The sequence below is a fragment of the Leopardus geoffroyi genome, chromosome B1 (genome assembly GCF_018350155.1).
Source record: "Leopardus geoffroyi isolate Oge1 chromosome B1, O.geoffroyi_Oge1_pat1.0, whole genome shotgun sequence".
In the NCBI taxonomy this organism is placed as follows: Eukaryota; Metazoa; Chordata; class Mammalia; order Carnivora; family Felidae; genus Leopardus; species Leopardus geoffroyi.
In genome coordinates, this window is record NC_059327.1 from 20,105,767 (window position 1) to 20,130,326 (window position 24,560).

The 24,560-nt window shown below is 36.6% G+C and overlaps 1 protein-coding gene across 1 annotated transcript; it reads left to right on the plus strand.

The window, feature by feature from the left end:
• The first annotated feature begins 1,012 nt into the window (after positions 1-1,012).
• Positions 1,013-22,845, plus strand: FRG1 (FSHD region gene 1). The gene is made up of 10 exons (XM_045454261.1): positions 1,013-1,105; positions 1,221-1,295; positions 3,538-3,608; positions 11,176-11,301; positions 12,545-12,602; positions 14,017-14,131; positions 18,149-18,253; positions 20,852-20,943; positions 21,438-21,548; positions 22,739-22,845. The coding sequence occupies exons 2-10, from the start codon at positions 1,234-1,236 to the stop codon at positions 22,773-22,775; spliced, it is 777 nt and encodes a 258-aa protein (XP_045310217.1). The 5' UTR covers positions 1,013-1,105; positions 1,221-1,233; the 3' UTR covers positions 22,776-22,845.
• Positions 22,846-24,560: the final 1,715 nt, after the last annotated feature.

Consider the following 24,560-nt stretch of genomic DNA (forward strand, 5'->3'; position numbering starts at 1 on the left):
ATTCTTCCTGTAATTGAAGTCGAGGGGTAAGGCTTCCCCTTCTAACTTGCTCTACTCTCCTCCTTTTTCCATTTTAGTGAGGCTTATCTTTATTAATATTCACAGGAACAAATAATGCCTGAGTTCGTCTTAAAGACTGAAAAACAAGGCCAAGGGAAGAGTGTGGGAAAAGAGGAAAGGGCAGCATTCGAAGCAAACAGAAGTAAACACAGAGCGTTCAGACATTTCCAAGGATTTGCTGTAACCTGAACTAAGATGGCAAAAGGTTAAGTGGTGGGAAAAGAGGCCAGACTGTCAATAGTTTATTGAGTGATTCCAGGATTTTCCCTCCCAACGGTAATAGGCTGCCTTAAATAGATTTCAGATAGGAGAATAAGCAGCTTTTTCTCTAGAAAGATCATTCGGGTAGCATTATAGGAGATGGTTTGAAAGCGGGAGAAAATGGAATCAGAGAGGTGAACTATAGAACTGTCGAAGAGATTGGAGCAGGCCGGAGAACTAGTGACAGACACTGTGAAAACATCTCTCAAGACCCACCCTACACAGAAAGACTTCTATGATTCTGTTAGTTTTCAGCGTCCACCTCCCACCCCACCTCCACCCACATTCCTACAGCGCTTGTGAAATCTGTGGGCCAAATTTATGTACGTGATTATCTTTTATTTTACTCCCTATTTCCTGTACATTACTCAAGTCTCCCTAGTTAATACAAGAAAAGTTTATGGAATTGAAATGGCTTGTAAGTCGTCCAAGGCCCAAAAATGCATTCTGCCGCGCCAGATAGTCAGGCCCAGTTCATAGCTAGTAGAAAGAGGAGCACTGATTGAGTCATTTCACCCTCTTACCCATCAAACTGTCGCCCACCCGGGTGACCTAGCAGGAGAAAACCACAAGAGGAGCTGAGGTGCCAACCACAGCTATTAGACCCTTTTCGCCCACCAGAGGGCGCTCTCTCCTGGCGCTCTTACTTCGAGAAGCCCCAAGTAAACGAACCCTGACGTATTTCGGCCCTCTGCAGTTGCCGTAGTCCCAGAGAGTAAACAGGAAGTAGAATTCAATGGTCGGGTGAAAAACACCGAGGACTCAGAAGGGATTCACTCCCGCGGTAACTTGCGCTTTCCAGGGAGTCTACCCTCTGTTTCTATTTTTGGCACTCCCGCGCACGTGCCTACTCCAGTGTAGGTATTTTGCCCTGAGCCCGCTCTCACCTCTTTATACAGTGTCCCCAGAACCATGGCCGAATACTCCTATGTGAAGTCCACCAAACTCGTGCTCAAGGGAACCAAGGCTAAGAGGTAAGACCAAAGTTTGTGCGGGAGTTTGTGCGTACTCCGCCCTCCCCTCCCCCGCGGAGACTCTTGCGGAAGCCTTAAGAGATCTGTTATTCATGCTCCCAGCCCCTGGGCCTGGCCCCTGGTCCCACAGGGATTGATGCTGCGACTCCGTTCCTGGCACCTGGACAGACCTGGACAGACGCCGCCCCAGAGACGCGCCATGACTGTCGCGCCTTCAAAAGGGAGGAGACAGGAGAGCGAGACCCAGGAGCCACGAGTTTGGGTGCCTTGATAAGGTTCCCCTCCAGACCTCCGCATGATGGGGTCTTAGTCTTATGATGTAGGCCATAACAATGAATTCCTTTATTAAAAGCCATTATTTTCACTCTTGTCTCCCGCTTCCCCCAAAAGATTAATTTTTTTTAATTTTTTTTTAACGTTTATTTATCTTTGAGACTGAGAGAGACAGAGCATGAACAGGGGAGGGGCAGAGGGAGAGGGAGACACAGAATCCGAAACAGGCTCCAGGCTCTGAGCGGTCAGCCCAGAGCCCGTCACGGGGCTCGAACTCACGGACCGCGAGATCGTGACCTGAGCCGAAGTGGGCCGCCCAACCGACCAAGCCACCCAGGCGCCCAGATTCTTAATTAATTTAATACAATATGCAGATGTGCGTTTTGAGAGGGATATGGGCTCACATCTCGACTGCCACCAGTTGCGACTGGCACCAGTTTTGCGATTTGTGGCAAGTTCGTTAACATTCTTGAACTTCCATTTACTCATTTATTAGGAAATATTAGTGGTACTATAAAAGAATTCTTAGGATTAGATACCATGTACAGTAACTGGAGCCAAATGCAAGCAAAGGTTGTAGTGATTTATAATTAGTAGATTTTTAGGAAAAGGTATCTGCCCATTCCAATCTCCACCTCTCTTTTTACCTGGCCGACTTGCTCAGGATTGATTATTCATACAAGCGTAAAGCATTTCATCCTGTCTCAGGGACAGTGTTTGGTACTTTCAGGTAAGATGAAAGTGTCAAGGAGCAAGCTGAAACCTCTGCCGTTGGGAACTCTGCCTCGGAGTCTGGAATCACAAAGAATTTATCCGGAATAAATCTGAAACTTGTACTCTCTGATTTTACAGGAGAGATGGGAGTTAACTTCTGAAAGTTTATGTTATGGTGAAAATACAAACAAGTGTATCTTATAATTATCACAATTCTATCTTAACACACATACAGCACTTACTATGTGCCAGGAACTATTCTAAGCACTTTGCTTATAACTTTTTTTTTAACCACCCCTGGATTTTTTTCTTTCTTATTACTGAGATATAATAGATATACCATAAAATTCACCTTTTAAAGTACGGTTTTGTGGTCTTCACTGTGTTCACAAAGTTCACCACTATCAAGTCGCAGAACATTTTCATCATCTTAGAAGGAAACCCCATAATCATTAGCCGTCACTCTCCATTTCACTCTTCCCCTAATCTGCTTTCTGTCCATATCAGTTTGTCTGTTCAGAATATCTCATATAAATAGAGTCCTACAGTATGCGGCCGTTTGTATCTGACTTCATCCACATTGTAGCATGTATCACTACTCTTATTTTTATGGCTGAATAATATTCCACTGTATAGATACAACACATTTTGTTTATTCATTAGTTGATGGACATTGGGTTGTTTCTACTTTTTGGCATTATGAATAATGCTGCTATGAATATTGTTATAAAATTTTCGTGTCGACATGTGTTTTCATTTCTCTTAGGTATATACCTAGGAGTAAATTGTTAGGTCATATGGTAACTCTGTATTTAACTTTTTGAAGAACCCCAAACTGTTTCCTAAAGTGGTTATGCCATTTTACATTTTTACCAGCAATATATGAAGGTATGAGTTAACTCTCAGTCCTCACGGTAACCTTAAGAGCAGTTAAATTATTATCCTCATTTTATAGGTGAGAAACTGACAAGAGATTAAATAGTTTTCCAAAAGTCAGAGAGCTCAGAAATGACAGTATCAGGATTAAAAAGGCAGTCTGGTTCCAGAGTCTGTTCTCTTAACTATAACACAATACATACAGGATCAGAAGTGAGTTCTCAGGATTAGAAGTAAGAGGTATATCAGTGTAGATAACTGTAAATCAATAACTCATAAATCTATGGTCAGCTTAAAAGATTCCTCTATGATTCCATTTTGTGATACTTAACATCAAATTCATATTTCTAAACTCATCTGTATGAATTATCTCCTGCAGTAAGAAGAAAAAGAGCAAAGAGAAGAAGAGAAAAAGAGAAGAGGATGAAGAAACTCAGCTTGATATTGTTGGTAAGTTTTCTCTACTTTTTAAAAATTTTTTACGTTTAGATTTACTTTTGAGACAGAAAGAGACAGAGCATGAGTGGGGGAGGGGCAGAGAGAGGGAGACACAGAATCCCAAGCAGGCTCCAGGCTCTGAGCTGCCAGCACAGAGCCCGACACGGGGCTTGAACCCATGACCACGAGATCATGACCTGAGCCGAAGACTGACGCTCAACCGACTGAGCCACCCAGGCGCCCCATCTACTTTTTTTTTGAGAGAGAGCGAGAGAGAGAGAGAGAGAGAGGGAGAGAGAGGGTACGAGCAGGGGAGGGGCAGAGAGAGAATCCGTGGGCTTGATACCACTAACCGTGAGATCATGACCTGAGTCAAAATCAAGAGTCAGATGCTTAACTGACTGAGCCACCCAGGTCCCCGAGTTTTCTATACTTTACTCTGCAAAAAGTTAACACAGGTTGAGATGCCTTTAAAAATATTTTCTTAGGGACACCTGGGCGGCTCATTCAGTTGAGCATCCAACTCCGGCTCAGGTCACGATCTCTCAGTCTGGAAGTTCGAGCCCCGCATCGGGCTCTGTGCCGACAGCTCAGAGCCTGGAGCCTGTTTCAGATGCTGTGTCGCCCTCTCTCTCTGACCCTCCCCCATTCATGCTCTGTCTCTCTCTCTGTCTCAACAAAATGGATAAACATTAAAAAAAAAAAAAAAAAATTCTTAGTTAGGGATTAAGTAGTATAAAGAAAGTCAAAAGAACTTATGACCTGTTTATAGTTTTCTTAAAGTGTTCAATATTATTTACAGTTGTGGATCCCTTTTATTGTCTGCCACAGTAGATGTCACTGATGCCTTTTTTTCATCATCAGAACAAAACACAGAGAAAGGAAACGCAGCTCTCTGATTTAAAATAACGATAATGCCATAATATCCTAGAGATTCTGAACATAATTTTAAAGACCTGCTATAAATATTATCTAATCAAATATATTTCACAAATTATTTTCTTTGAACGTCCATGCATTTTAATTGTAGAAGCCAGTGATATGCATGTCCCTAAAGGAACAGTAATGGATAGCAAAAGTGATTATTTTGTATACCGTGAAATGAATGAAAATTTTAATTGAACAGAACAGAGCATCTCAGTGGCCTGTAAATGGTACCAGAGATAAACTGACCCAAACACATTTAACCAGCCTGTTTTCTATTCAGTCCTTCTATCCTTTCCACATCTATACTTTAAGGCAGTTTTTTTCCTCTTTTAAAACTGGGCCAGTTGCATTTTGAAATTTCATAAATTATGGCTCCTTTACATTTTATATGAAATGGTATAAAGCTAATATTCTAGAAAATCTCACTTTATTTTGAAATAGCAAATCAACAATTCTCAAATTAGAGTAAATATTTTGGCTAGATATCTAGACATGGAGCTGCTATGTCAAAAGATAGGTGAATATTTAACTGTATAAGAAACCACCAAGAATTTTTGAAAGTGGTTGCGCCATTTTATACCCCTCACCAAGAATTAATACAGTTCTGTTATCAGTCTTTGCTCCCAGTCTGTGGTTTGACTTTTAATTTGCTGAAATGGAATTTTTCTAAAGGCAAAAGTTAGAAATTTTTTTCAACTGTAATAAAATTCACACGTAACATTGTGTTAGTGTTAGGTGTACACATCATGATTTGATATATATATATATATATATACATATATATATATGTTTTTAGTTTTTATAAAACTTTATTACCTTTTTTTTTCTATTATGGCTACCACCTTATGTCTTCAGTCTAAGAAATTAACACTTACCCCAAAGTCATGAAGAAATTCTTACATATTTTCTTTAAAAATCTTCATAGTTTTAGCTTTTACATTAGATCTGTGATCGATTTCAAATTAATTTTTGGTATGGTGTAAGGAGTCAGGGTTCTTTTTTTTATGTTTATTTATTTATTTTGAGGGGGGTGGTGCAGAGAGCGAGGAAGAGAAAGAGAATCCTAAGCAGGCTCCACACTCTCAGCACATTGCCAAACCTGGGGCTTGAACTCACAAACTGAGATCATGACCTGAGCTGAAATCAAGAATTGGATGCTTACTTAGCTGTGCCACCCAGGCGCCCCAGAGGTTCTTTTTTCATTTTTTCATATTGATATCCAATTGTTCCAGCACCACTGTTGAACACTTTCCTTTTCCATTAAACTTCTTTGATATATTTGTCAAAAATAAGTTGACTTTATATGTGTTGACATATTTCTGTTCCATTGATTCGTCTGTTATTCTACTGATAGGTTTGTCTTGATTACTGTCACTTCATAATGTTTTGAAATCAGGTGATATCTTCAAGGTTTATCCATATTGTAGCATGTGTCAGAATTTCCTTCATTTTTAAGACTGAATAATACTCCATTGTGCACATTGACCACATTTCGTTTATCCATTCATCTTTCAATGGACACATGGGTTGCTTCCACTTTTTGACTGTTGTGAATAATTCTGCGATGAATATGGCTGTACAGATACCTCTTCAAAGCAAAGCTTTCAATTCTTTTGGTCATATATCTGGAAGTGGAATTGCTGGATTATATGGTAGTTCCGTTTTCAGTTTTTTGAGGAAACTCCATACTGTTTGCATAGTGGTTGTACCATTTGACATTCCCACCGACAGTGCATGGGGGTTCCATTTTCTCCATATCCTCACCAACACTTATTATTTCTGGTTTCATGATAATACCCATCATAATGGGTATGAAATGGTACCTCATTATGGTTTCAGTTTGCATTTCCCTAGTGATTAGCAATATCAAGCAATTTCCATGTGCTCATTGGCCATTTGTATATCTTCTTTGGAGAAATATCTATTCAAGTCCTTTGCCCATTTTTTGAACTGAGTTTCAAGTGTTCTTTATATATTCTGGATATTAATCCCTTATAATTCTGGATAGATATGTGATTTACAAATATTTTCTCCTATTCTGTGGGTTGTCTTTTTACTCTGTTAATAGTGTCCTGTGGTGCACAAAAGATTTTCATTTTGATGAGTCTAATTTGTCTTAGTTTTCTTTTGTTGTTTGTGCCTTTGGTGTCCTATGAAAGAAATGATTGCCAAATCTAATATCATGAGGCTTCTACCATATGTTTTCTTTTAAGAGTTTTATAGTTTTAACTCATAAATTTAGGTCTTTGATCCATCTTGAATTAATTTGTATATATGATATCAGGTAAAGTCCAACTTCATATAAGTGAAAATTTTACTAATTTTTTTATTGGTTACAAAAAGTCTTCCCTGTTTAGATGAATAGGAAATCTTGTGCAGTGTGATAAATTCAATTTTTAAAAACTTTGTTGTAGGGAAATTTTCAAACTAATACATAAGTAGAAAAAAATAATGAATTTCCCATGTGCCCATACCCCCGTCATTAGTAATGATCATTATTTTGACAGTCTTGTTTTATTTACATACTTTACCACTCTGAAATAATACCCTATACGCACTTCTTTCTGGAGAATTTTTATTTTATTTTATTTTATTTTATTTTGTTTTGTTTTCTTTTGTTTTCTTTTTTTAAATGTTTTATTTATTTATTTTGGGAGAGAGAGAGTACGCACGAGCAGAGGGAGGGGCAAAGAGAGGGAGAGAGAGAATCCCAAGCAGGCTGTACACCATCAGCGTGGAGCTTGACACAGGGCTCTGTCTCATGAACCATGAGATCATGACCTGAACTGAAATTAAGAGTTGGACAACCAACTAACTAAACCACGCTGGCATCCCCTGGAGAATTTTAAAGTAAAACACAAGTATTATGTCATTCTATCCATGTATATACATAAATGTACATTGCTTATAAAGTCAGTCTCTCTCTTCTGTTTTGCTCTGCCTTTTAATACATAAGAGTATGTCATTATCAGACCTAACAAAATTAATAAGAATTCCTTAATGTCCATCTAACATCTAATGACTGATACATTTCTTCTTTAGCTAAAGTACAATTTAGTTTCATACTCAACAGAGAAAATGTGAAAGCTTTTCCTCTGAGACCAGGAACAAGACAAGGATATCTACTCTTGCCGCTTGTATCCAACACAGTATTGGAAATCCTAGCCAAAGCAAGCAGGCAAAAAAGAAAAAAGAAAGAAAAAGCATCTAGATCAGAAAGGAAGAAATAAAACTGTCACTATAGACTGATGATATGATCTTATATATAGAAAACCCTAAAGACTCTACCAAAAAACTGTTAGAACTAATAAATGAATTCAGTAAAGTTGCAGGATACAAAATAAACATACAGAAATCTGTTGCATTTCTGTATGTTAATAATGAATTACCAGAAAGAGAAATTAATCCCATTTACAATTGCACCAAAAAGAATAAAATACCTAGGTATAAATTTAACCAATGTGAAAGACCTGTACTTGAAAACTATGACAGTGATAAAAGAAATTGAAGAGAACAGATAAATGGAGAGATCCCATGCTCATGGATCAGAAGAATTAAACTGTTAAAAGCAATTACCCCAAGGCAATCTGCAAATTCACTGCAATCCCTATCAAATTTCCAGTGGCATTTTTAACAAATAATGAATAAACAATCCTAAAATTTGTATGAAACCACAAAGACCCCAGATAGCTAACAAGCTAGAGAAAGAATAAGGCTGGAGGAACCGTACTTCCTGATTTCAAACTATTACAAAGCTGTACTAATCAAAAAGGTTGTGTATTAGCATAAAAACAATACATAGATCAATAGAACAGAAAGAACAAAAAGCCCAGAAACAAACTCATACAATAAACATAGAAATGCATGTATCTTATTGAATTAGTGTTTTTGTTTTCTTTGAGTAAATACCCAGTGGTGGAATTCCTGGATGGCATGGTAATTGTATTTTTAAGTTTTTGAGGAAACCCCATACTCTTTTCCACAGTGGTTGCTCCACTTCGCATTCCCACCAACAATGCGCAAGGGTTCATTTTTCTCCACATCTTTGCCAACACTTGTTATTTCTTGTCTTTTTTAGTTTAGCCATTCTAACCGGTGTTAAAATCCTATCTCATTGTGGTTTTAATTTGCGTTTCCCTCATGATTAGCGATGTTAAGCATTTTCTGCGTGTCTGTTGGCCATCTTTATGTCTTATTTGGAAAATTTTCTATTCAGGTCCTCTGCCTATTTTTTAATTGGATTATTTGGATTTTTTTGGTGTTCACTTGTGTAAGTTCTTTTTTTTTTTTTTTAATTTTGTTTTTTAAGGTTTATTTTTTGTTTTTGAGACAGAGAGAGAGCATGAACAGGGGAGGGTCAGAGAGAGAGGGAGACACAGAATCTGAAACAGGCTCCAGGCTCTGAGCTGTCAGCACAGAGCCCGACGCGGGGCTAGAACTCAGACCGCGAGATCATCACCTGAGCCAAAGTCAGATGCTTAACAGACTGAGCCACCCAGGTGCCCCCCCCCTTTTCTTTTTTAATCTTTTTAAGGTTTATTTTTTAATTTTTAGACAGAGACAGAGCATGAATGGGAGAGGGTCAGAAAGAGAGGGAGACACAGAATCTGAAACAGGTTCCAGGCTCTGAGCTGTCAGCACAGAGCCCGTTGTGTAAGTTCTTTATACAGTTTGGATATTAACCCCTTACTGGATGTATCACTTGCAACTAGTTTCCCCCATTCAGTAGATTGCCTTTTTTGTTTCGTCGATGGTTTCCTTCACTGTGCAAAAGCTTTTCATTTTGGTATAGTCTCAATAGTTTAATTGTGCTCTTGTTTCTTTTGCCAGAGGAGACATCTCTAGAAAAACGTATCTATGACTGATGTCAAAGAATCAGGAGGGATGGATACTTGCCTGTGTTTTCTTGTAGGAATTTTATGGATTCGGGTCTCACATTTAGGTCTTTATTTTGAATTTATTTTTGTATATGGTGTAAGAAAGAGGTCCAGTTTCCCTAGTATCGTTTGTTGAAGATTGTCTTCCCCATTCTATATTCTTGCCTTCTTTGTCATAAATTAATTTACCATAAAAGTGTGGCTTATTTCTGGACTCTATTTTGTTCCATTGATCTATGTGTCTGTTTTGATGCCAGTGTCATGTTTTTATTACCACAGCTTTGTAATATATCTTAAAATCTAGGATTGTGATACCTCCAGCTTTGTTCTTCTTTTTCAAGATTGCTTTGGCTCTTCAGGATCTTTTGTGGTTCCATAAATTTTAAGATTATTCTAATTCTGTGAAAAATGTTAGTATTTTGATAGGGATTGCATTTATGTGCAGCATGGATAGGGGAATAGGTGAAAGAGAATTAAAAGTACACTTACCTTGGGGCATCTGGGTGGTTCAGTCGGTTGAGCGTCCAACTCTTGATTTCGGCTTAGGTCATGATCCCACAGTTTGTGAATTCAAGCCCCACATTGGGCCTCTGTGTTGACGGTGTGGAGTCTGCTTTGGATTCTCTGCCTTCCTTTCTCTCTGCTCTCTCTCTCTGCTCATTCGTACTCTGTCTCTCAAAATAAATAAACATTAAAAAATTTTAAAAAAATAGTACACTTATCTTGATAAGCACTGAGAAATGTATAGAATTACTGAATTATTATAGTGTACATATGAAACTAATGCAACACTGTATATTAATTACACTTGAATTTTAAAATGAATAAAAAAAACCCATTTCTATTTGTATATCTAGTGTATATAGCTTCTCATTTTGTTTCTAATCTAAAATCTTGGTTAAGAATACTGTGCTAGACCATAAAAAAAAGAATGAAGTCTTGCGATTTGCAACCATGTGAATGGAGCTAGAGAGTATCATGTTAAGCCTAGTAAGTCAGAGAAAGACAGATACCATATGATTTCACTCATATATGGAATTTAAGAAACAAAACAGATGAACACGGGGAAAAAAGAGAAAGGGAGAAGCCAGAAAACAGTCTCTTTAACTATAGAGGACAAACTGAGGGTTGCTGGAAGGGAGGTGGGTGGGGGCATGGTGACAGGTATTAAGGAGGGCACTTGTTGTGATGAGCACTGGGTGTTGTATGTAAGTGATGAATCACTAATTTATACACCTGAAATGAAGATTACACTGTATGTTAACTAACTGGAATTTAAATAGAAACTTGAAAAAAAAATACTGTGCTGGGAAGTCTTTCTGGAGGGTTACATAAGAAACAGGTTATAACAGTCATTGCCTCTGAAAAGTAATCATGGATGACTGGGGGATGGAATGAAAGAGACTATTCTCTATCATTTTGTGTCTTCACATGCTCTACTATTTTATGTTAGAAAAAAAAAATGTAATCTTCATTGTGGTGGTAGTCATATCTATACACATACATATATAAACACCCAGATGAGTATGTGTAAAACTGATGAAATCTGAATAAGGCTCATGGTTTGTATAAAGGGTAATCTCCTGGTTTTGATATTGTACTACATAGTCATACAAGGTGTTACCACTGGGAGAAATGAATAAAGGGTATAGAGATTGTTCTGTATTGTTTCTTACAACTGCAAAGTCGAAAGTTTTAAAAAATGAGTTACAACAGCAAGAACAAATAACTCGTATCAAATCTAACAAATTTAAAATACTGATTTTACTTTTTAGGAATCTGGTGGACAGTAACAAACTTTGGTGAAATTTCAGGAACCATAGCAATTGAAATGGATAAAGGAACCTATATACACGCACTTGACAATGGACTTTTTACACTGGGAGCTCCACATAAAGAAGGTTTGTGTCTAGTAGAGGCAATGAAAGGGAAAATACCACTGACACTATATATTTTATGACATTCATTCACTTAGGCCAAATTCTAACTAATATCCAGTATATTCCAAAGAAACAAATCCATTGCATTTGACTTTTCACCTTTTTTCCTTCCTTAATATTTACCACATATTGACAGATCCTTCTTTTTTAGTTATAAGCATTTGAAAACATTCTATATGGTTCCAGAAGAGTATCTCTAGAAATTGAAAACAATATGAATAATTGAAATTGAAAGGGAAACCTGGTTGAGTCAAAGCTTTGATTCCTTTATTCTTTAGATCTTTTACCAAAACTAACCTGGAGCATTATTGACAACTTAAAGTTTTGTTATTCCTTCTAGCACATCAGAATAAGCACTAATGAGATATGAAGTAACTGAAGATAAAAAGCAGTATGTTTTGGTCTGAATGTCCATCCCTTGAATAAGTTAAAGCATTTACTTTTTTAAATATTAAGTGCTTATTTGTCTATGTACTGAGTGCATTTTATATATATATATTTTTAAGTTTATTTATTTTGAGAGAGAGAGAGCACACAAGCAGGGGAAGGGCAGAGAGAAAGAGAGACAGAATCCCAAGCAGGCTCCACATCGTCCATGCAGAGCCTGATGCGGGGCTCGAACTCACTAACTGCAAGATCATGACCTGAGCTGAGATCAAGAGCCAGACACTTTTTCTTTATTTATTTAGGAGCCGGACACTTAACCAACCATGCCACCCAGGCATCCCTGTACTGAGTGCATTTTAAAACACAAAAAGAAAATAACTTTTTTTAATGTGTATTTATTCTTAGAGCACGATGTGGGAGGGACAGAGAGAGAGGGAGACACAGAATCCAAAGTAGGCTCCAGGCTCTGAGCTGTCAGAGCCCAACACAGGGCTCAGACTCATGAACTGTGAGATTATGACCTGAACTGAAGTTGGATGCTTAACGCATTGAGCCACCCAGGTGCCCCAAAAAGAAAATATCTTATAAGCCTAAGCATCATGCTGACTTACCTATTCAGGATGTAAAACTATTATTGTAGTTATAAGGAGATAAAGTAGATCTTGATACTTTGAATCTGAATAGTATATTGTATCAAAATATCAAAATACTCTTAATTTAATTTTAAGAGAAAATATTTTTTTTAAGCTGAAGAATATCTTTACATGTATATTTGTAACAAATGTCAAATTATTTCAAAATGCTTTTTTCTCCATAGTTGATGAGGGCCCTAGTCCTCCAGAGCAGTTTACAGCTGTCAAATTGTCTGATTCCAGGTAACTAAGTTGAACTATAATTAATAACCTTTTATTTTTTTTCATTTTATTCACTGGAAAATTCCAATATATAGCTAATTAATTAAGTCAACTTAATTCCACAGAGTAATTTTGAGGTAAAAAACAAAACAATCTTTTTGAAGTGTATTTTGTGAAATTTTAAACTTTCAATATGTATATATCCCATATTTAGGTATTATTAAATTTCATTTGCAGTTACTGTGTCTTCGAAAGAGAATTAAAGCTCCAAATAAAAGCATACACGATGATTCCTAGCAATATATAATATTAGGCTAGAAAAAAATGAAGATTAATACTGTCACAGGCCAAATAAGATGTAGATTAGAAGAAAGATCATGTGAAGAAAACAGATATAAGACACAACGGAGTCTGATGTTGCCGTGATACGTAAACTCACTGGTCAGAAGTCAAGAGATAAACAGGAAGATAGAAGAAAGGAATATTGTTAAAACCAGTAGAGAATGTTACATAGTCATAAAGGGCAAAAGAATATTTTACTCACTAGTTTTACAACCATTTCATAAGCTGACTTTTTATATTCTCATAGTGCAAAAGTACAGAATGATACTTTGGGTAGTACACGCAGAAATGGAATTTCAGTATTCTAATAATTAGCTGCATCAACATGATGATTCGTATTATATTAACTATAAGTGAATATAAAATCAATCCCTTGGCATCATAAAGGATTGGTAAACTAAGAAGTTAGAAACCATATTTTTTTCTTTAAAAAAATCACATTATTACTTCTATACTTTCAGTGGCACATAAGTATGGTGGAAGAATAAAAGCAGAAGAATAATCAATAAACACTAACTTCTTTACAATTGGGGGAAAAAACATAAAAAGGGCAAACGAAAATATTTGCAATAACCTTAACAAGCAATGAATTTTTATTCTTCACATGTGTGTACAGGATTCATAATACTAAGAAAAAAAATAGACACCAATAGAAAAATGAACAAAAAGATAAAAACTAAAAAGGAAAGAAAAAGAAGTACAAATGTCACTTACAATGATTAAAATATAAAATAGGATACCACTTTTCCTATATCTGGTATTCCAGTTTTTTTAAAGTTATAATATTAAAAGATCTGTGGTAAAACAATACTCTCCTCTTTTGAGGTGAGAATGTTAAGTTGATAGAATTTTTTTTCTGGGAAGTGATTTGATAGCATGCAACGGGAGCTTTATAATTAGAATATAAAATTATGTCAAGAGAACTACATTTTCTGATATGGTAGTCACTAGGCACATATGCTTTTGATAATTTTCATTTTTAAATTTTTGGATTTTTCTGGAATTTTATTATACACACCCACATTTATTTTTATGTTCCATATTTAATTTTCTTTTTCTTAGTCTGTAACATTTCTTTTCTGTTAATCTAAAGAATTGCCCTGAAATCTGGCTATGGAAAATACCTTGGTATTAATTCAGATGGACTTGTTGTGGGGCGTTCGGATGCAATTGGACCAAGAGAACAATGGGAACCAGTCTTTCAAGATGTAAGTGCTATTGTTGTTTATAATAAAGCTTCTTGTCAAGGTAAGATACAGTCTTTAACAGTCAGTGAGAGTATATATTCTAAAAAACAACAAAAAAAGAATGTAATAATATACATTAAATTGGAGAAAACCAATATGAACTCATAACCTTAAAAAGATGTCACAAAAAAAGATGTCAAAAAATAGTACAACACAGCAAAAGAAATAATCAACAAAATGAAAAGACAACCTATAAAATGAGAAAATGTATTTGCAAACTGTATTTCTGATAAGGGATTGATATCCAAAATATATTAAGAACTGATGTAACTCAATATCAAAAAAACAACCCAGTTTTTAAAAATGAGCAAAAGACCTGACTAGACTTTTTTTTCCCAAAAAAGATACATGAAAAGCCAACAGGTATATGAAAAGATGCTCAACATCGCTAGTTGTTAGGGAAATGCGAACCAAAAGCACAGTAAGATGTCACTTCATGACCCTTAGCATGGCTATCTTCAAAAAGACGAGAGATAAATGCTTTTGAGGATGTGGAGAAAAGGGAACCTTTGTGCATTGTTGGTGGGATTGTAAACTAGTACAGCCAAATGGAAAACAGTGTGGAGGCTCCTCAAAAAATTAAAAATAGAATTACCACATAATCCAACAATCTTGTGTCTGAGAATATATCCAAAGGAAACAAAAAGACTAACTTGAAAAGGTATCTGCACCACCATGTTCATAGGGGTATTATTTACAAGAGCCAAGACATGGAGACAAGTTAGGCATCCACTGACAGACGAATGGATAAAGAAGTTGTGGTGTATATATATATATACACATATATACATACGTACACACAATGGAATAGTATTCAGCCATAAAAGATGAGTAAATCTTGCCATGTGCAACAGCATGGGTGGACCTTGAGGACGTTATGCTAAGTGAAATAAGTCAGACAGAGAAAGACAACTGTAGGATCTCCTTTACATGTGGGATCTTAAATAATAATAATAACAATAATAAAATAAATAAATCACTTAAACTCAGAAAAAGACGTTGGACTTGTGGTTACCAGAGTGAGAGGTGCTGGGAGCAAGAATTAGAGGAGGAAGGTGGCCAAAAGGTACAGACTTAAAGTTACAAGATAAATACAATAAGTGCCAGGGATGTAATGTGTAGCATGAGGACCACAGCTGACCTTGCTATATAATAAAGTGGAAAGTTAAGAGAGTAAATCCTGAGTTCTCATCATAAGGAAAATTTTTTTTTTCCATTTTATGCTTTCTTTTTTTGTAACTGCAGGAGATGATGGGTCTAACTAAACTTACTGAAATAATCATTTCACAACATGCCTAAGTCAAACCATTTTGCTGTATACCTTAAACTTATACACAGTGATTTTGTCAGTTATATCTCAATAAAACTGGGGGGGAAATAGTGTAACCAAAATAGCAAAAATACTTTTGCCCACCATCATTTCTGTATACCCTTGGTGCCTGGATTCAGTTCTTATTTTTCATTAAAGATTCCAGATTTCTCAGAGGATAGCCCATTTTATGTCTTGGGGCAGGAAAATAGGATAGTTCAGGAATACCTTCTTAGGAGAAATTATGGATGCTTTCAAAAACATTAGAAACTGTGGTAAGAGAACAGTGGAGCAAGCTTATGGCCAGCTTGTGACAATCTGTGCATAAAATAGTAAATAGTGATAATAATGGTTCACTGAAATCAAATTAGTCTATGAACATCTGAGTTCATGGTAAAACTCAAAAACAAATAGTGTACAAAAAGTTTTAGTACAAAAGAAGCATGAAGATAATATATTAATTTTTATTGATCTTAGTAAATAGGCACTTAGCAATGGAAGGATATTTTGTTAAGTCTATGTCTGTTTATTCAGAATACCTAAGTTCCAAAAAAAAATAATAATATATAAGTTCCTTTTTCTGTTTGTGTAAGGAGTAAGCATTGAACAAAAATATACCAGAGCTAAAACAGTCTCCTAGCTAAAGGAGATACTATATCAAGCTCTATACAGAGTTCTATATAGCTCTATATATTTAGATCTATACAGAGCTAAAAGGAGATACTGTATTGAGAACAGGAAGGATAGGTAGCCACCAGTAGAAGAGGAGTTTGGTAACTGGGTAGAACCATTGGGAATAGACAATAACGAATTCAAAATAGGATCCCACGGTGTTTCCATATGCCAAACATCCCCCCAAAAGAGAGAATTATTTATTTTTTTTATTTATTTTTTTTTTTTATTTTTTTTTTTTTAACGTTTATTTATTTTTGAGACAGAGAGACAGAGCATGAACGGGGGAGGGTCAGAGAGAGGGAGACACAGAATCTGAAACAGGCTCCAGGCTCTGAGCTGTCAGCACAGAGCCCGACGCGGGGCTTGAACTCACGGAGCGCGAGATCATGACCTGAGCCGAAGTCGGCCGCTCAACCGACTGAGCCACCCAGGTGCCCCAAGAGAGAATTATTTAGACTCATTCCCTCATCCCCTAGGATAAAATCTCTGGGTCAGTAACTTTCAAACTTTTTTTGACCTCAGTCCAGTGAGAAAAACATTTTTACATTGCAGCCCAGTACACACATTGTACTTAATACCTATTTAATCTTCGTGTTGTGCACCTCAATATTTTCTATTCTGTTGTACTTTGTGTCTTTTTTTTTTTTTTTTTTGTAAATACTGGGTAGAACCCACTAAACTGATTTCATGAACCACTTATGGATTGCAACCTCTTCTAGGTGATCTTACCACTATAATAAGGTACTTTCAATAAAAATTATATCAACAGAAAAGACCCGTGTATCATCAGGCCAGCGTGATGATAACCCAGATACTACCACTCATACAGAATGTTTGGGAAGTTCATTGCACTTTGTTTTGGGGAAAGACACTAACTTTTAATATTTAAATGAAAAAGACACATTAAAGTTCCTGATGGAACAAGGAAAACTTGATTGCTAAGAGGGATTCAGCTTTAAATTACGAGTTTAAATTACACTGGACGATACAGCCATACCCCGCACACCAAGAGTCGTCCAGATGGTAGAAAGCCCAGCCCTGGCCACCTTAATAAGAAAATCAATCACATCCACTGTTACTAGCCCTTTTGTAACTGAGTGTGATATAAAGTTATTAATACATTTTGTAATGATTGTATTTGTAAATATTTTGTCTGTTTAAGGTACTCAAAGTTTTGCAAGTCATAATTAAGCCTTATATTTGTTAAGGAAATTTAATTAAATCTCGGTTTAGATACACGAGAAAATTCGTTTTCACATTTTGCCTTTTAGAATCTGTATAACACAGTGGGCATTGAACAACTGAAAAGAGTATGACAAGGCGTGTGGGTGGCTCAGTCGGTTAAGCGGCCAACTTCGGCTTGGGTTATGATCTTGTATTTGAACCGCGCATGGGGCTGTCAGCACGGAGCCCACTTCAGATCCTCTGTCTTCTCTCTCTGCCCCTTTCCTGTTCATGCACTCTCTCTCTCTGTCTCTCTCAAAAATAAACATTAAAAAAAATAAAAAGAGTATGAATATTTCTGGCCACATAAAAAAGTCCCTCAGACATTAATTCTTAACATTCTGAGCAGTAAATTCAAAGGCACCAAAAGTTAGCTTTTATTTTTATATTTTCTAATTATGAAGAAAATTTTACTTAAAACAGTACTATTTGAGTAAACTACTGTGAATTTTATAACTTGTATTTTAAAAACTATTTTTCAAGCTGAACTAAATCATTTATATTCTCAATAGATCTTTGAGGCCAAAGGAAACAATTCTATTTCATCTTATTAACAGAATGAATATACTAAAAATGTTTATTGTGGTTATCTTTGAATAGTAAGATTATAGGTGATTTGGTTTTCTTTTCTGTATGTCTTTATTTTCTATGTTTTCTCCAAATTCTTTTTGCTGATTACTTTTAGACTTGGGGGTAAGAGTAGAATTTCATTCTCAAGGTATAAGAATTATTTTGTAGGTATTCCTGTGACTTTTTTTTTTGTTTTACAGGGGAAAATGGCCCTATTGGCCTCAAATAGCTGTTTTATTAGATGCAACGAAGCAGGTGATATAGAAGCGAAAAGTAAAACAGCAGGAGAAGAAGAGATGATAAAGGTAATCATGACTTTTTATACATTAATACATGTCACATATATATCTCGTTAAAATGTTGAATAGTCATTTGCCATCACTTTTAAAGATGTAATGCATAGTTTTTTATACTATGATCCAAATAACCTTTATTTTTAATTATAAATCCCATAACTGGTGGCTGGTTTGTACCATGCGGTAGAAAAATTACTCTGTATCTTACCCCCATGTATTAGTATTTTGCCACATGCTTTTTATAAAGGCCTATATTTTCTTTTTAAAGCCTGAATTTTAAAATTTAGTTTTTTAAATAGGTACGTTCACATGGTTCACAATTTTTAAAATACAAACATATTAAGACATCACTGCTATCCTTCTGTACCTTCCAGAGTTTATAAAAATATGGATATGTTTATAATTTTCTACCTTTTTACACTAACGTAAGCCTCCAATACATACTCCTTTGGAACTTGAGTTTTTTCCTTAACATTGTCTCTTGCAAATTTTCCCTTATCATGATGTATAAAATTTTTTCTTGCTTTTTTAAAAATTAATTAATTTTATTTATTATTATTGAGAAACCGAGTGTGAGTGGGGGAGGGGCAGAGAGCAAGGGAGACACAGAATCCAAAGCAGGCTGCAGGCTCTGAGCTGTCAGCACAGAGCCCGACACGGGGCTCAAACTCACAAACCATGAGCTCATGACCTGAGCTGAAGTCGGGCACTTAACCGACTGAGCCACCCAGGCACCCCTTCTCTTGCTTTTTTAACAACTACATGATATTCCATTTTAGGGATGTACCATAATTGATTTAATCAGTTCCTTATAAATGCAAATTTAGGTTCCCTCCAGTCTTTTGCTCCTTCACACAGTGCTGTAACACACAAAACTTTGAGTATTCATCCTTCTTTAGTTGTGCAAGTGTATCTGAGGACACATTCCCACAAGCAGAATTACAAGGTATATGAAAAGCGTTAGTCCTAACACTTTGCAGTTACGTAAACAAAACAAAAACAAAGCCGAAGCAAGTAGCTGCAGGCACTCTGCTGAAGGTGGCACATGCATCATCTTGAATCTTCCTTGTGCTCCTGCGAGGTAGCTAGTCACCTTACCTCAGAGGGGATGGCCTGTAGCCCTCCTTATATCCTTACCTATTTTGATCAGTCACTTCATGAAAGTCACACAGCTAGCTACAATGAGACAGGGATATGTACCCAGACCCAGCTGACTGGAAACTGACATTCCATACCACACCACCTCTCCAGAAATAGGTCGTGAGAAAAATACTGGTGGATTTCTCACTTACCTAAAAGTATGATTTTTGAAGAGAAACGATGTAAATAAAATGCAGTAACTCTGCACTTCATGGAAAAAACAATACTGTGCCGTATTTGTCACTAATTACAACTGTTTTTAAATATTTAATTTTTTTTTATGTTTATTTTTGAGAAAGCATGAGTGGGGGAGGGGCAGAGAGAGGGGGAGACACAGAATCCAAAGCAGGTTCCAGGCTCTGAGCTGTCAGCACAGAGCCCATCGCAGGGTTCGAATTCACGAACTGTGAGATGATGACCTCATCCAAAGTCGTACACTTAACCAACTGAGCCACCCAGGAGCCCCAACAACTGTTTTTAAATGAAGTACTTGTCATATTTCCCTGGGTTCATTTGGTTAGTCAAGTATCTAGAAGCCCTGAGCAGTGATAATCCAAAACTCTTCCCACCTTGCATTTTATTTCGCAGGTTCTGCTAGTCTGTATCATCCATCCACCTTTGTAGCCTAACCTTATTGACCAGAGCACATTCCCTTCTGCCGAAAGTAGTATTGTAGTATTGTCACATGCACTGGCCAGTAATCTCCCCAGATCTGTAAGGACCCCACTAAGCAGACCTGTCACACACGTGGCATTGGTGCATGCTTTATTGGCCACTGCTTTCTAAGCAGTCTTGGAATTGGGCTCGGGGCCACAAAGCTCACTTCAGAGATGTAAATCCTTGGAGATAGAATCCCAGTCCTTCAGGTTGCAAATTGCCAATTTCAAGGGCCTGACTTCTGTCCCCTTCTTGCCCCATTCCATAGATGCCACTTGCTGTATCAGTTTATGGCATGTGATAGTAAATATCTGTCACAATTTATGAGGACATAAGGAAGATTTAGAAGGAGTGTATTCCAATTAGGTAAAAATGAGTTGTGTAATGTTACAAATTTTAATGGATTTGTGAATAGCCTATGCAGAGTAAAGTAACTACTATCTTAAATTTTCAGTGTTATAAAATAAACACTACAGAATAATTTGAATATTTACTTTGATGCCACCATTAAATTAAATTATTGCCTAAATGCTCAGCAGGATCTGATCTATAAAATGTTTTTCTAAATAAATTTCTCCATGTCTGATGCAAGGGCTCTAGAGAAACATATAATAGCAATTATTTATATAAATCATATATATATATATAAACATATATTCAAACATATTTAGAACCTGTCTTTTTCTGAATCTAATTGCTAAGTTGATTGTTTTCTTCTTTTGCATAAAAAATCATCTAGAGCGTTCTTAAGAAATAAGTGGGGAAGGGGAAGATTCATGTATAACCTGTTGAGTTCTCTCCATTGTCCAGATTAGATCCTGTGCTGAAAGAGAAACTAAGAAAAAAGATGATATTCCAGAAGAAGACAAAGGAAATGTTAAACAGTGTGAAATCAATTATGTGTACGTATTATTTTCCTTTTCAACCTTACAGATTAGACGGGTCCTTCTCAAGGCCTGAAAGACACGAGGCATAACAGACTTCTAGGACAAAGAACTAGGCTGAATGCTTTTCTTTTCTCAAAGCTTCAGTTTTCCTAATTATCCTGCTGGCTTTCAAAGCTAAAGTCACTTGGGTTAGTCTGTACTCCCTGTTCATTAACAGAATGACTATAGCTTATTAGTACATGATGCTGACCCAGTGTTCCAGAGCCAGCACTCCGGACCCCGGCCAACACCCCTCAGTGAAAGGGAGGCCTTGTAGTGCTGCGCAGGCCACTGCCCTCTGCGGGGAGGAGCGCTGAGGTCATCTCTGCAGCTGAAAAGCTGTATGTCATTAAAGAAATACAATTAATTTTTTAAATAAATGAAAAACTTTTAAAATATTTGTAATTTCATGAGTAAACATGTATGATCAAAGTTTGAGGTGATTTTCAAGAAAGGCATTTTCTTAACAGAAAGAAATTTCAGAGCTTCCAAGACCACAAACTTAAAATTAGTAAAGAAGACAGTAAAATTCTCAAAAAGGCCCGGAAGGATGGATTTTTACATGAAACACTTCTGGACAGGTAGGTATATTTTTACTTATTTCCAGCCATTTTCAGGATCCAGTAGAAATGGCCTATGTGTAACCAGTGTTCTTTTTCAGTTATTACACTTCTTAAGTTTTCATCTTCTAATTTGTGAACATGGTAATGTTACTTACAAAGGACATCATAAGTCTAGGAAAAGATTACCAATAAAGAATATCTAAAAATAGCCAGGTTTCAAAAACTTATATATTTTGTGGTAAGAAATTCAGGTTTGACTGAAACTCCTTCATGAATTTATTTATCATCATCTTTTTATAACTATTAGAAAGAAGTAGTTAAATTTCAAAACTCAGTGGGTTCTAGTAGAGTAGTACAGCTTCCTAAAAATGAAGTAAAAATGAATCAGTTTAAAAATTATCAAGTATAAAATGAAATAAATGAAATGGAAGCACTTTTACCAAGTTGAATTTAGAAGTGTGCAGGATATTTATCAGAGCACATTATTAATATTTATCTATTGCTATTCCTTTTTAGGTAAGTAATGTCCTAGATTTATAACATAAAAAAATGAGTAGAGAAGGTTGGCTGTACATTTAGAACTGTAAATCAACTAAGCACCAGAAGGAAAGAGAATGTGGTAATCTGCCACTCCTTCGAGTCCTGTGTTGCAAAATTAGTCTTAAAACATCTCTTTACATTACTTGATAAAGATGATGCTTCATCATATATTTCCTGTTAACTGAGTTGATCATGTTGTTATCTGAAGTTAGTAAGTGATGTAAGAATTTTTCCTGCTGAGAAAGCATGTATCTGGTTTTAAGAAGTAAGAATAGGATGTAAAAAAACAATACCAGAATGTGGACACAAAAGACATAAGGTCCGTGTGTTGTAACTTTTACCGCTTATGAAAATAGAAGATTGCCACCCTGTTAAATAGAAGTTTAGGGCATGCTTAAATTCAGAGGCAATTAAAATTCTATTATGGATTAAAAAAGCTCTTAGGCAACATTTCTTCAAGATTAGGAAAGGCTTTCATAAGAGCAGAATGCATTTAGTACGAAACCTAACATTGAAAAGTTAAATTTTAATTAAAATATTTTGATATAAGTGGGATGGTGATATAAAAACCAAATTGAGAACACAATTTGAGTTTGAGTATATATTTAGTAGCTGACTATATATGGAATGTTTTACATAATTTTTATCATTTGTCTTTGTTCAAACAGGAGAGCCAAATTGAAGGCTGATAGATACTGCAAATGACCAGAATTTTTGTTTCTGTCTCCCCCTATTGTTTTTTTTCTGAATAAAATAATCAATGGAAGTGTTTTTACAGAGGTCTTGGACTATTATGGAATTACTGCTGAAATCGTAGCTAGTTTAAATAAGATTAATCAAGTTTAATTGAGATCTTCATGGATGTACTTTTTAGTTAACTGCATTGTTTCACATGGAATTGAAACATTGAGTACGTACTCAACATGCCACAGAATTTTTTTTTCTTTTCTACATTTTCTGCCCTAAAGCATGAGGTGCTACTCTATGAACCTCATGTTTCCTGTGAAGCTTATGGAATGAATCTCTTACTGCTTTACAGTATTAGTTTATATTACTTACTTTCTACCACCAGTGCTCCATTGGTACCTTTAAAAGGAAGCTAGAAACTCCCAATCCAGTCAACAAGGCTTTGATTCTGCTTTCTAAATATTGCCCGAATCACACAAACCAAACAGATTATTAGAGGCGTTGGGAGGAGAGAAAGAAATCAGGTATTAGGCAGTGAAATGGGAACAGGAAACATTACAAAAAAGCAAGTAGGCCCAGATTGGAGGATAAGAGTAAAATTGGGAAAATTCCCTTCTTAGAACAGTTTACCCACAGTGCTTCGGGTATTATGCTTTTGTCCTCACCTGTGGGATGGGATGGGATGGGAGCTGAGCTATTAAAGATATTCAGACACTACACATTGCTGATGTCTGCAGTGCTGAGACATCTTTATTCTTAGCCTCTTTCTGAATTCCTGAACACAGTATTCCAGATGTCCTCTAACTCTGTGAGTATTCCAAAATCCAGGTTGTGTATCAGATGCCTGGACTTCACCACTGGAAATTCTGCTTCAGAAGGACCAAGGTTGGCTGACGCATCTGTATGTTTTTAGGATTCCCCGATGATAATACACAGCCAGGGTTGAGACCTGACTTAAGCTGCCAAACCCTGTCTAGTTCTCAGCCTTTATCTTCCATCTGTCACCAGCTCTCGGGTAACACGGCTCCTCCATAGCAAGGAAGCTAAGCTACCAATATCAACCTCATAAAGGAGCTCTTGCTGTAGAACTAGCCCTAACTTGCCACTCCATTTCCAAGAGCTGGACATCCACCCATCTTGTGTTTTCCTTCTTCCTCTGATCTTTAGGTTGGGAACATCTCTTACTACTTGGGTCCCCCAAAGCAGTAGTTCTCAACAAGGGGTTATTTTGCCTCCCAGGGGACATTGTGCAGTGTCTGGAGACAATCTCAACTGAGAGAGGGGGTGCTACTGGCATCTAGAGGGCTAGAGACTAGGGATGCTGCTAACCATCTGACAGTGAACAGGACAGCAGCCCCTACAACAAGGAATTTTCCCCAAGATGCTAACAGTGCCAGGGTTCTGACACCTGCCTCGGACTCAGTCTGTTCCTTGCCTTTGCCAGCCCCAACCCCTAGAAATAAGAATTGCATAGGGTACCTGCAGATTTCCAAGACCTACCCTTGCCTGCTTAGCAAGTCTAGAATTATGTCCCAAAATTGACATTTTAACCAAAAGTCCAGGTAATTCTGAAGCAGGTGATCTGAACTACACTTTCAGAAACACTCACTCAAGAAATTAAAGTCTTGCCTCCAATAGTGTCTTGGTACCTGAGACTGGATTCCCTGTCACCGTGCTCACCCTCATGCTTCCCCCAGTCCAGAGAGCAGAACTAGTTACAGGTCCTGGCAACTGGGAAGGAAGGTACAGGTTAAAAATATACACTGGCTGCCCTCATGGAGGTTATACGCTCCTGAAGGAGGA

Coding starts and splice junctions, on each gene's coding strand:
- FRG1 (XM_045454261.1), top strand. CDS start 1,234: ATGGCCGAATACTCCTATGTGAAGTCCACCAAACTCGTGCTCAAGGGA. Junction 1,296..3,537: donor AAGGGAACCAAGGCTAAGAG/GTAAGACCAAAG, acceptor TATCTCCTGCAG/TAAGAAGAAAAAGAGCAAAG. Junction 11,302..12,544: donor GGGAGCTCCACATAAAGAAG/GTTTGTGTCTAG, acceptor TTTTCTCCATAG/TTGATGAGGGCCCTAGTCCT.